Below are 13,460 nucleotides of genomic sequence, written 5' to 3' on the forward strand. Positions count from 1 at the left end.
GACAGCGTTTTAGCCTGGAAGCTTAGTTTGGTAAATACTTTTGCCACGCAACCATTTTGGTTAATATTTGCCAAAATTGGCTCACTTTGGAAAAACGTCCCTTTTTCTCTCTAGAGTTTTCTAAGCTACTCCGTAGTTTATAGCTCTTAACCTTTGACAATTTTTCCTTAAATTATAACCGCTATTTTTTTTTATGTAAAAATTAAGGAAAATTTGCAAATTACCACCCAAAAATAGTATCAATTTCTAAATAACCACCCATTAAAAAATTTATTTTAAATTACCAGCCACTAAAATATTTAATTACGCAGATTACCACCCTTTTTAAATTTCCGGTTGATTTCAGGTGTGTGGAGCCCACAGTCGCTATTGCCCTCCTAATTTTTTTTATTTTCTGTCGATTTCACTATTGTAAGCTACTCCTCTCTCAATTCTCTCAGTCAATTCTCTCTGCAAATTCACCTAACTCCATAAATTCTCACCCACTCTTCAAATTTAGATCCTAAATTGCAGATTAAAACCCTAAATTAGTTTAAGTTGAGAGAAAAATTTGCTCCTGTGTAATTGGGGTTTAGCTTGAAGGTTGTTTGCGAAAATCACCATTGTTAGGGCGTCTGTTGGGGACCACGTGCTGAGTTCATTCACCTGACAATTGCTTGCTGTCAATGGCGACGTCAGAGGTTAGCATTTAATCAACAAGTTTTCCCCAATTTCAGCAAGTTTTCCCCAATTTCAGCACAATTAGAACCCTAAATTTCAGCACAATTAGAACCCTAAATTTAAAGAATGTAATAGGTTACCTGATGCGAATTCACCTCTGAGGTTTCTTCAAGATGTTACAGCAATTACAAGGGGCTGAAATTTGAGGAATTTGGGGAAACTTTGAAGTCCAAATCGCAAATTAGGTTAGGAGAAATGTTATATAGGGGGGAAATCGGGGGGAAATTCAATTGGGAAGGAGAAACTAGCCGTTAGGAGGGCCCCACTCATCTGAATTCCACCGGATTTTGAAAAAAGGTGGTAATCTGCATAAAAAAATATTTTAGTGGGTGGTAATTTAAAATAAAATTTTAAATGGGTGGTTATTTAGAAATTGATACTATTTTTGGGTGGTAATTTGCAAATTTTCCAAAAATTAATAGTAAGTCAAAATTGACATTGTTTGACAAAGAAGATACGGTAGAGAGAGGTGGGAAAACTAAAACCAAAGTATATTCTTATACATCAATATTCGACTTCAACTTTCGTGTAACACAGAAAAGCATAATCTAACATCTACCATTCTCAATTTCTACCTCATAAATTTCTGCTTGTCGTGCAATTTTTTCTTCACACCTCTATTTCTTCATTCATCTTCAGCTACCATATTTTCCCCCTTTCTCAAAATTCACGAACCCTAATTTACGACATACTAAAATCAGGGACAAGTTCTTCTCAATTTCTTCGTTTTAATCATGGCTACCTCTGACATTTTCCAGAAAGACAAAGATTTGCTTCTTTATACCTCCATTTTCGGAGATGATGAAGGTTTGAAACCCATTTCCAGGATATTTTTCATAATTTTTACGCTTAATTATTATCTGTTATCCGCAGATTTTACTTGCTGAAGATTAATTTTGTGATGATTTTGTATTCATTTTTTTTTTTAATTTTTTTGTTGTTGTTGCAGGAGATACAGTAAAATCTCGGGGCGCTTTGATTGAGAAGAAGATCGAAATGCTCGAGGGCTTAGCTTCCAATGTAAATTTCCTTTCGTTTTCCGTACTATGATTTTCTGATTATTCATGAGTTGCATTTTATGCGAGTTAAAATGTCAAATGTTACTGTTGTTTTTCACTTAAATATTTTCTGTTGATATGGAAGCCGAAGCCTGTCATTATGTTTTCCATGATAGCTATTTTATGTATTCTGCGTATAGAAAGCCGCAAAGGGATGAGGTAAACGGGTTGGGTTCCCGTTCTTGATGGTTGTATAATTAGCTCATAACTAATATCTCTGATACTCTGATGGTTGTGTGTATCCTAAAGTAATCTATCTTCTTCCCAGTTGTTCTTCAATAGTTTTATTCCGTATTTTGTGGTCAAACTTCATTCTAACAAGTGTCTATCTTTACTATTTTTCGTATAAAAAAAGGATTATCTAAATTTTCTTTCCGTTCTTCTATCTTCATGGGGTGGGAGTCTAGATTTCATAAACTTTTGTTCTTGATTTTCATCAGTAAATGCAGACAGGCCGCATGTGCTGTAGCTAAATTTTTTTTGATGACATACTTGTGCCATAAATTAAGGTTCTTGGGCGTTTGATAAGGGCCTAGATGCCCTTAGGTCCCCAAATTGCTCCATCCCATGTCTTGTGAATGTTGTTGATAAGAGGTGTAGCTATAATTGTTTGTGTTCTTTTGCCCCATGAATTTATTGCTCTTGTTTGGTGATTATTATTTAGCAGTTGCTAATGTTGACGATGGAAGTTGTGTAGTGAATTTTCATTAAGAAATGATTGTCGTTATCTATTAAAAGATTGATAAATTAACGTAAATATTGTGGAGTAAATGACTACTTTGTTTGTTAATGATTAGTTTGTGTTAGTTTATGTAATACTTCCTCTGTTTTTATTTAGTTATTAGTTGACACATTTCATTTAGGCATGTTTGCCAAAATGCCAACGCATACTTTCATATATAAATATCTTTAATTGCGTATTAGCAAAAATATAAAATTTTGATATTCGGAAACTAGACGTTGAGACGAAACTAACAAGACCCTACATGACTTTTTTTTATCTAGCACTAAGTCACAAAACAAAGTTAAAGTAGGTTATATGAATAGTGCAAAACGTGTCATCTAAAAAAAACGGAGGTAGTACCTTTTTTTTTTTTTTAATTAAATTAAAAAATAGCCGAGCATCATTTAGTACTAAAGTTCAGTCGGGTGTGCTCAAGTGATAAAGCATTCATTGTACAACATCATGTTTCTTTTTAGTTGCATCACTTTCCTAAAACGGAAGTTTCAAATTAGTTGTATCACCTATCTTTGTAGTCAATAAACTCTATCTATCTCTCTCCTATCACATGAGTCCATTTATTATTCCCTAGGAATCTGCAATTTGTAAAGTGATGCAACTAAAAAAAATAGAGGAAGTACTCGTTAAAATATAAAAATTCAAATAAATCAATAACAATCCATCCATATATCTTATATGCACAATATGAAAACAAGAGTTGCATAATATCAATTGAAGCATAAACAACTAACATTAGATCGTTTTTCTAAATGAAACTATACCACTGTTAATAATACTCTCAGCATAAGGATTAGACAAATCGCCCCATTCACTTGGTAGAAGGATCTACCAAATTCTAAAAGGATCAGTCCATGGTAAATACCACCAACATCCTCTGTATCATGACTTAAACACTTCAACTTGTCCACCTCTTCCTTTGTAGTAGGATAAACACTAGCATGACCTGCACATATGAAGATATAATTGAAACTAAATCGCTATGGTTATCACCCATAGACAAAGAGGAGGGTTTGGGGTAAATCTCTACGATGGTGTATCTAAAATAAGAGATCTAAATTGGTATTTCTTTTGCCTTTGGTCAAAGGTATACCTTACAGGTAGAGTTTAGGGAGTCTAGCTATATTGAATCGGGATTTTGATGTAGACTGAGAATGATAGGATTATGATTTATGCTTCATGGCTTGTGGGAAAGATTAAGACTTTCGGACTTTGGTATTTCATCTAGGAAAGACTTCGAAGGGGGAAAGGATCGATTGGGTCATGCAACAATATAGATTGGATGATAAAATGCTTGCTGATAAAGGCGTGCTTTAAGAATTTTTTGAAAGGAGTGATTTAGGCCGAAGAGTGTAGAAGGCTATGGGTTTCGTTCTGCGTAAGAAGAGTGATATAGGGTGTGCTAAATAGAGGTTTCAGACTTCTGTTGCATGATATGGGTAGCAACACAAAGACATTATCAGTGGAGAAGAGCACTTGGCGTACCTATGTACAAATTATGACTGAAACTAAACCGTCGGAACTATCATTAACACAAGTATAACCTGTATTATGCTACACAAGTCCATAATCTATATCTGGCATGCGCTATCTCCCTCATTTTCCACGAAATGAGCCCTTTAGTTTCTCCATTCTTCGGCCTAATTCACTATTTCAAAGAATCCTAAGGCTTGCCTTTATCAGCAAGTAGTTTATCATCCCATTTATATTTGTACATGACCTATTCAGTCCTCTCCCTCTTCTGAGCCTTTTGCTGTGGCTTCTCCAAGTAATATCGTCGCCTTTATGGCTACTCCATACGATAAAATTGCTTCCATGGGTACTCCATATTGCAATGTTTGTGTGGATGTGCCAAATGATGTTTCTATATATGAGATGTGCCAAATGATGACAGGCTTATGTAGGAATTGCTAGTGCCTTTCCTTCTATTGAGGATCTTCTATTGAGGATGAGGTATACTGTATACAAGCTGTTAAATTGTCGATTTACAGATAATGCGTAGGGTGTTGGTGATATTTGTAAAGTCTGAGCCTTTAGAGGATTTGTCCGATCCTTTTACTTAATATATTGACTGGGGCAATTTGTCTTAGTTCTGTTTAGGAAATAAACATTTTGTATATTGGGGGCAATTATTTAAACAAATGGTGTACTTGCCAACACTAGAAATTAGTTGCCCCACTTATTCAAATACCCACAAGATACTTTACAATCTTGAAAATGAAATTTTATGAATTACCATAGTCTCAATTACTTTGACTAGGGTTTTGACTCATAATAGATTAATAGTATCTGAATTGGGTGGTTGGGCTATGCATTTACTATATTCATCCTTTTATCAATCCTTATCTAATTGTTTACTTTAATTTTTTATGTATGTATTTTATATAGGCATATGTATATTGTTTGGTACATGATGTATGCCCCTATAATTTCTTTCCAATGTACTGAATATCAAATTACAAAGTAAAAGGGGAGGTATAGATTAAGAGCCGAGGAAGAGGGATTATGATCTTGGTGTAAGAATCATGTGAGATGTGTCTTTTATTGGTTTGTACTTCATAAGGATTATGATCTTCAGTATGTTGTAGTCTCGAATAGCATATTGCTTTTTCTTAACTTTTAAGATGTTTTAGTTGAACATAGTTACTAAACTTACCGAATGTACTGTGTTACTGTCACACCTAGGCCATTTAAGTGCCCCTTTGTATGGACTATATGCTTAGTGTTATCATTCTTAATTCTCTTATTGCCCTCCCGGTTTTTCCTTTCAAATATGATGCAGGTTGGCAATCGACGGTCACGAAGATTATTGAATGACCGACTTCTAATGGAGCTTGTCCCTCGTCTCAATGCTGAAGAAATTAGGGGATTATTTGCTCCACCACCCTGGGGTAAGTTGCTTCATATTGAGAAATTTGTTTTAATATAGGCAGTTTCACCCAATGCCCTTGGTATTTAGTAAAATTCATTAGGGTACCCTTGACAAATTTGGAATTCACAAACTACCTCCAAAGCCCTCGAGGTATTCTAGGATTCCATTTTGAGACAAATCCTAAAAATTGTTTACTTTATGTGGTTGTGTGAAGTCTGGTTACTCTTTAATAACTACAAATTTCTGCCAAAGAACTTCGTTAGGGTGTTTTAACTCATAATATTGTGGTTATTTATGGTTTTTGATATTATGTAGCACTTGTATGTTAACATTAGTTGATCGGCTTTAAAGTAACATTTCCCCCATTGATGGTTTTATTTCTTGTTATTGATGTAAAGTTTGTTTCAGGTGAGGAGGTTCCATTATCATCATTTTGCATGGCAAATGTGGGGGATTGGGACAAAGTTAGGAACACAGACATGGATAAAGAGGTCATTTGCTTTCTTTCTTATCACCACCCTTTCTCGCTTCTTTTATAAAAAAAAACATCTAAGGTAATTAGATTGTGCCTTAACATTTAAGTTTCAGAAAATTTGAGGATCCTTTTGTGTCATTATGAATATTCTGGTTTGGTATCCAGATATTGACAGTAGTATGTGATTACTTGCATCAATTGCCCATTATATTGTTAATCTTGTGAGTCCTCGTAATTATGAATTATCAGGATTAGATTTCTCAAAAAAGCATTGTTCGCAAAAATATTTCGTTTCCTAAACGTGAAAACCTGGAAACTCAAAAGTAGAACTGAACTAGTTTTAACCAGACAATGTTTTGAATTTTATTGTTATCAACCAACATTTTATTCATGAAAATGAAGATTGTAATTGATAATAGCATGCACTGGAGAATCACTTCATTTAATTTTTTTTTTTTCTTTATTGTGCCATGGGCATTTAATGCCTACTATAATAGCATATTAGCATATATCTATACTATATACTAAATTAATCCCCATAATTATCCCTAAGATACACTTGGCATTACCTCATTAAAAAATTTTCCGCTTATTTTTTTTTTTTATTATTTTTTTAAAAGTAAGTTTGTTACGTTTTATCTTGTATTTAGGGAAGGGATGATGCACACCATAATAATCTTATTCTCAATAAAGTAAAGTATATAAAAAAATGTTACTTAATTGAGAATAAAATTAAGCTTTAATACTCCCGTAAAAAAAATAAAATAAAATAAAAAAAAATAAAAAAAAAATTAAGCTTTAATACTATGAATACTAAAAATCTTAGTACTCCATATTCCTTCCTTTTCACATGTATTATAATATATCACAATAAAATGTTTATTATAATTTTTTTTTTTATGTTTTTTCTTACGGACAATGATTTTGTTTTACACATTTTTAAATAAACGAATTATGAAAGTATTATTGTACTCTAAAACCGTGCATAGCACGGGTTCTAAACTAGTATATTGCTAACACTAAGTTTTGCTTTGTGGATCATTGAGAACTTGTGAACGATTAAATATTCTGCTAGGCATTCTTAGACGTGTTCCTCGCTTATTTTATTATTCTTGTTTAAACTTGAAGTATTTATTCCCTGTAAGATTATTTGAGTTACAAAAGTTGATTTTTCTTCCAGGTTTAATGCAATTTATTAGAGAAAAAGTTGAATTGTATCTATATATTATATATATTACTGAATATTAGTACAAAATATTTTGAATTGATTAGCAAATTTTGAAACAATGTATAGTTTTTTTGGTAAAAAGTAAGCTATTATTTTCTAAATAATTGGCAAGGGGACAGGCTAGTTTTGTAGGCAAAAATCTTCAACTTATGGGGAAATGCCCTCTTTCCTGTGGAATGGTCTCCTAAGGGAAGACACTATTGCCCAAGACCAAAGCAAGATATAATGAAGTCATTGAATATTGCAAAATCTCTGTGATGCATTCTCAATATCACAAGCTTTTAAATTTGGAGGATCAGCTACAGTTAGAAGTCAGTAATAGTCATTGCTTCAGCCAATTTGCATATGAAATTAGAACTGATGCCTGATTTGTACTGTGGGTAAATGCTAAATTATTGTTTATATCATTCTTGAGCAGCACTTGTTTCCAAACTTTGCAACCTCAAATAAATTTAGCAATTTCAACAACTTTTTTTGCTTTATAGGCTAACTTGTTGAAGGCCATAAGACCAATTTCTCAGAAGCGTAACAGCCCCATCGACGCTGATAAAATGGCAGTCATGAATGCATGGCATAGAATTGATTGTCGAACTAGGGAAGCTTTTCGACGTAGCTACCTACCAGAACTCGTTGAGGGCTATGAGGTAGCTGTGTATGCCATACAATTTTATTTATTTTTAGTTTTTTTTTAATTTATATTTTATTATTATTGTTTTTTTTTTAATTTTTTTTGTTTTTTTTTGTATTTTTGTATTTTATATTTTTTTTAATGTTTCTCCAGGTAAGTTTTGTGCTTATGTATTCCCCATATGTTTATGGTTTAGCCCATTCATTGATGAGATTAAAGCTTGAAGTTCATTTTAACTACATAACCTACCCTATGAATAAAAATTGAGTGGTTAAGTGCAGTTAGGCTAACTTTCAGATTGAGTTCACTCAATTTTTTTATAATTAGCTATCTAGTGTCTTTTTCTATTATTTCTTTTCTGCCGATGTGCTTTGGTGGAGGCTCTCCTCATTTCCTAAGCATATGGGCCCCTTATATTTTGCTGCACCCCGTTGTTCCTGATGTGATTAGGCCTGTGACTTGGCATGCCTTTTAAACCTAAGGTTGCCTTAGGAACATGATATTACATGAAAAAGTGTCTGATTAGCAATGAATCGACTCTGCTTGTTCTTTTTGTTCAAGTGTTCTATCATTTTTGGTGCATATTTTTAATGCGTGGTATGTGAACATTTTTGTAGCATCTTAATCGACATAGTATCTGATCCATTATATCTGCTTCTACTTTATGGGTCATACTGATTATGATAATTCGTATAAAGTCAAATTCTGAGATTTTCTTTTTTGGGTATATGTTCTTAGGGAGACTGTTAATCATAAGTTATATGCTTTGGGAAGTAAACTCTGTGAGGCCATCAAGAACATTATATTTCTGGTTTTGTTTATGTTTCTTTATGGCAGGGTAATTACTGATAAAATCTTTATATTGGCGAAATTAACCAAGTGCAGTCAATTTTTTTTTCTTCTTTTTTGTTTTGTTTTGTTTTATTTTATTTTATATTAATTTATTTTATTTTATATGACTTTATTTTATTTTTTTATTTATTGAATTTTGATTCTCCAACCTTTTGATTCCATATCGGCTTATAGTTGTTTCTGAAGCTTGGTATAGCAGTAAAATTCTGTGCTTGTTATAGTTCCTTCATCTCGCAGCTTACCTAAATTTAAATTACAAAGCCATGAGCATTTTATTTGAACATTTGTTATTGTTGCTATGCTTCCCCAACCTTTTGCAGCCCCCACATAAGTCCATTCGTGCTCCTTGTCTTGCAAATTTCTGATGCTATCATCTCTTCCCTTGCAGAATCGCATACGCTCATTTATTGGGAATGACAATGGTTCAGAAGATCTGTTGTTTCAAGTCCAAGATCCGTTCCACAGGTTGTTGCTTCATGGTGTGTGTGAGGTAATAGCTTCCCTCTTCTTTTCCGGCAGTTTGGAGCTTGTTTGTAGTACATCTTGGGTTTCTAAAAGGTATAGAGGTAAGCAGGAGTTGGGAAGTGAGGATGATATTATTATTATTTGTAAACTGGATTAGGGTTGTATTGTTTTTATGGGCAAACTAAAAATATGATCTAAATTTGAGGGACGTATAAATTCTGAGATAACTGATATATGCAAGTCATGAAGTAAATGAGAATGTGCACAATCACTGAAGGTTTGTTTAAGTGATGAGAGATCCACTTGGTGAATTGAAAGTCCCAAAGTTCTCATCCCACCACAGGCTCATGTGGGTAGCTTGCCTCTCTGTCCCTCCTTACAAATTGAGCTTACTCATGACATGCTTAAATACCTGAGGTAGGTATACAGAGACCCAGACCCCATCAAAAATTGGCAGCTAAATTGTACTTTTATAGTTTTATTGAACAGAAGAGGGAAAAAGAGGATTTTCTGTTTGGCACCACCATGTTTTTGAACGTTTATCTTTGGTAGACCAAAGAGATTTCAGATACGTAGTAAATGTCGAGTAGCTTCTGTATTCCCTTGTATTGCCTCTTCCTTTTTCTGTAAGATGCTAATATTAAGCTTTTCAGTAAAATAGTAGTAACCTCGCTGTTGTAATTTTGTCGTGGAACAGTTCTATGATTTGATATCAGTTACAGAGACACAAAGTAGAGGCTCAAAAGCGGTGAAGACCACAAAGATAAAGAAGAAAAAATCAGGTTCATTGGAGATACCTAGCCTTACACTGTCCCATTTCCTGAAAATGTCCAAAGAAGGGATTTGGTGACCCTGTGGGAGGCAAAATTTGTTGTAAGTTGCAGAACTGGTTGCAATTTCTGGATATGTGAACTCTGTTGCTTAGTCGGAAACTCTCTTATATTTCTGACTGTCAATTTATTTCAAGGATGTTAGGGAATGGCTGTATGTGTAAATAAGTGTCAATTTATTTTCAGTCATTAATAATTTACTTTTAAAAAATAACATCTTTAGTGGTTAAGAGTTTTAAGACTTGTAAACATCAAGCCACACGATCAAAATTTGTACAAAGCGTGTTCTAATTTTTTATTGTTCATGATTGACAAGAAATAAAACTCCTAAAGGGGAAGTTTCTGTGTTACACCAAGACTTGTTTTTGCACTAACATCCAAATTTTGACACTCCTTTGGTCTCATAATATTAGTCCCATAGAAAAAAAAAAAATATTTGTAATATAACATTAAATTACAAAATACTCCGTGATTCAATATTAGTTTACTTTATTTAAGTTCTTTTGTTATTTTTTATTTTGGAAAGCATAAATCATAATGCATAATGTAAGGGGTTGTTAAACGTCGCTCCCATTTTACAAGGGAACGCTTGCATTTTTTCAAAGAGATTTCCATTTTTACCCCTAGCATATAAATACTTACGACTAGGATACTCGTATAAATAGGATACTGGATTAGTGTTGACAACACTAATCCAACACAAAACACTTTAATCCATTTTCACCCTCCATTTGATTTCGATACAAATCTGATAGAACATGATTCAATTCAAAAGAGTTTCAAATATTTGATTATGTTATTAGTGACAACAACATGAAAGAAAGAATTATTAAGGAGTACGTAATCTTTCTAATATATATAGAGTACCAGATTAATAAATTGAAAAAAAAAAAAACTGGAAAAACATATATCCGCCCAAAATAATAGGATCCACCTAGGTGGATCCGCCTATTATTTTGGGCGGATCTCAAATTTCCAGAAAATAAAAAATAAAAAAAAATCTAGAAAAACATACATCCGGTGGATCCTATTATTTTGGGCGGACCTCAAATTTCCAGAAAACAAAAACTTGATAATTTTTTTGGTGGTGGATCGAAAAAAGTGGGTGTAGACACCCAAATGTGTCTCCCCAAAACCAAACCCGGTGATGAATACCTTTCACGTCGAATAATAATCGAATGAAGTGAAAGTGTGGAAAGTCTAGTGTTGCGGTTGGTTTTTAATTTTTTTTCCTTCTCTCAGTTTTTGAAAACCTATTTTATGAAAATAGCCAATCCAGTTTAGTTTGGTCCATAGTAAGGGTTCAATAATAGTGTAGTTGGATCGGGCTCGAAAAGACCTTTCCGACGATTTATTATAAGCCCAATTCCGAAGAATAATGAGTAAATTATGGCCAAATTACTAAACTGGGCTCGGTTTAATTTTTATATGTGGCTCAATGATCTAGAGGAGGGCCTATTATGATTTATCATTCCTAATGCAATTAGGATTAGTTATAGTCTTCTAGAAGGTACTTTTGAATCCTAATGTGATTAGCATTGATAAATTCACTTTTAAGAGTTTTATTTAGAATAAAAGAAGTGTTTTTAAGGAAATTACAGTTTTACCCTTCGTACGCCTAAATTTTATCAAAATATGAAAACGCGTGGAAAGCAGCGCCGCACTACAGGCTGTCGCCTGGCGACAGGCCTGGCGTCGCGGCGATACGTCTGTCGCTTGGCGACAGGCTCTATCGTTTGGCGACAGGGGCGTGTGTGACACTGCAGTCGTGTTTTATTCTTTTCGAAACTCTGATTTTTTTTTTATCATATTCCGGCTGATTTTCGTTATAAATAGCCTCCTAAAACCTCCGTTTTCAATCACCAACTCTCATCAAGAATTTCTTGATTCCTCTCTCTCTTTCTAAACCAACCCTTTTACAAACACAATTCCTCATACATTAGCACTAGACACGCCTAACCAAGTTCGAAGTTGTCTTCGCCCTAGACGTGAAAGGTTTGGTATTTCTGAGGGTTTGGTCCCAAATCTCTATTATTTAATTTAATTGTTTTGTTTATATTTTCGTTGAAGTTGCTAATGTGTGTATTTTGTTATTAGAAAGAGATACGAGGCATCCAAGTAAGTGCTTTAATTGTTTAATTGATGTTATGATATAGAAATCATGTTTAGATTGTTATTTTGATTCCTAGTATCATGTTAGGATGTTTTATTGCTTCCTAGTATCATGTTTAGGGTAACAACTAAAAATTCCTAATATCAAGTATGATTAAAAAAATGCTTCATATTGTCTTTCTTAATAGCATGTTAGTATCATGTTAGGGTTAAAGCTTTGATTTTTATTGTTTAGTGACATGCTAGTGTTTGTTATTAATCTTGTTAGTATCATGCCTAGGATCTTGCTATTATTATGCTTTAACATGTTTATGTTAATTATGATTATTATTTTTATAATTGTTATAATTATGATTATGATCGTTATGATTATTGTTATATTGCTTGATGATTATTATTGTTATTTCTTGATCACGCCTTTTATGCATGTTTAAAGAGAATTTGTACTTGTAATCACGCTTAATAAGATAATTAATAATCTTGTTTAGGGTTAATATGATTATAATTCAAGTGATCGCCAGTAATAGATTTATTTGTGCATTAATATTCAACCAACATAGATAAACAGTTTTAGGATTAACCTATTGATTGCATGTTAGCCAGAAAGCGCACATGAATACGAGAAGAATAAAGTAGAGGCCTATTTTATAGGGCGAATTCTTTCTCTTTTAGATTGGATTTGTACCTTCGTCCCCGAACTTCCAGTCAGGGTTCCAGACCTATTAGAGTTAACGGTCTCTTGGATCGTTGAGGGGTGTAACCTTCACCCGGTGAACGGTTTACAAGTTCCTAAAACTTGTTGGCGACCCTTTTGCTCTAGCTTCCTTCCCTTTGGATGCCACCGTACTTTAGTGTATGATCACAGTGGGGTTCAAGTTTGGGGTAATGCTTGAAATATTCCCAACAGTGGGGTTGGATGTCGTGGGGACCGATACGGTGGGTTCGGGATTCACCTTGCAAAAAGGGAAAAATTGTCCATTCATGTAAAAATGGGAGCGTTCTCTTGTAAAATGGGAGCGACGTTTAGCAGTTCACATAATTTAAGGTAGAGATTTCCTTACTTACAGTCATGTGAGTTAAGACCAAAATTGGGTACTCAATTCTAAAAATTTTCACCGTTTAAGTACTTAATTTATTTTTTTTACTGTTTGGGTGTTGTAGACACCCATTTGTGTCTCCCCAGAACCAAACCCAGTGATGATTACCTTTCACGTCGAATCATAATCGAATGAAGTGAAAGTGTGGAAAGTCTAGTGTTGCGGATAGATTTTAATTCTTTTCTTTACCTCTGTTTTTGAAAACCTATTTTAAGAAAACAGCCAATCCAGTTTGGTTTGGTCCATGGCAAGGGTCCAATAATGGTATAGTTGGATGGGGTTCGAAAAGAGCTTTCCAACGTTATATTATAAGCCCAATTCCGATGAATAATGAGGAACTTATGGCCAAAATACTAAACTGGGCCCGGTTTGATATTTATATGC

At 33.7% G+C, this 13,460-nt stretch overlaps 1 protein-coding gene across 1 annotated transcript; it reads left to right on the forward strand.

The window, feature by feature from the left end:
- The first annotated feature begins 1,211 nt into the window (after positions 1–1,211).
- Positions 1,212–10,217, forward strand: LOC110724989. Its single transcript, XM_021904470.1, has 7 exons — positions 1,212–1,527; positions 1,670–1,740; positions 5,300–5,408; positions 5,798–5,880; positions 7,578–7,736; positions 8,961–9,062; positions 9,735–10,217. Exons 1-7 carry the CDS (start codon positions 1,455–1,457, stop codon positions 9,885–9,887), a joined length of 750 nt encoding a protein of 249 aa, XP_021760162.1. The 5' UTR covers positions 1,212–1,454; the 3' UTR covers positions 9,888–10,217.
- The last annotated feature ends 3,243 nt before the right edge of the window (positions 10,218–13,460 follow it).

The sequence above is a fragment of the Chenopodium quinoa genome, unplaced genomic scaffold (genome assembly GCF_001683475.1).
Source record: "Chenopodium quinoa cultivar QQ74 unplaced genomic scaffold, ASM168347v1, whole genome shotgun sequence".
In the NCBI taxonomy this organism is placed as follows: Eukaryota; Viridiplantae; Streptophyta; class Magnoliopsida; order Caryophyllales; family Amaranthaceae; genus Chenopodium; species Chenopodium quinoa.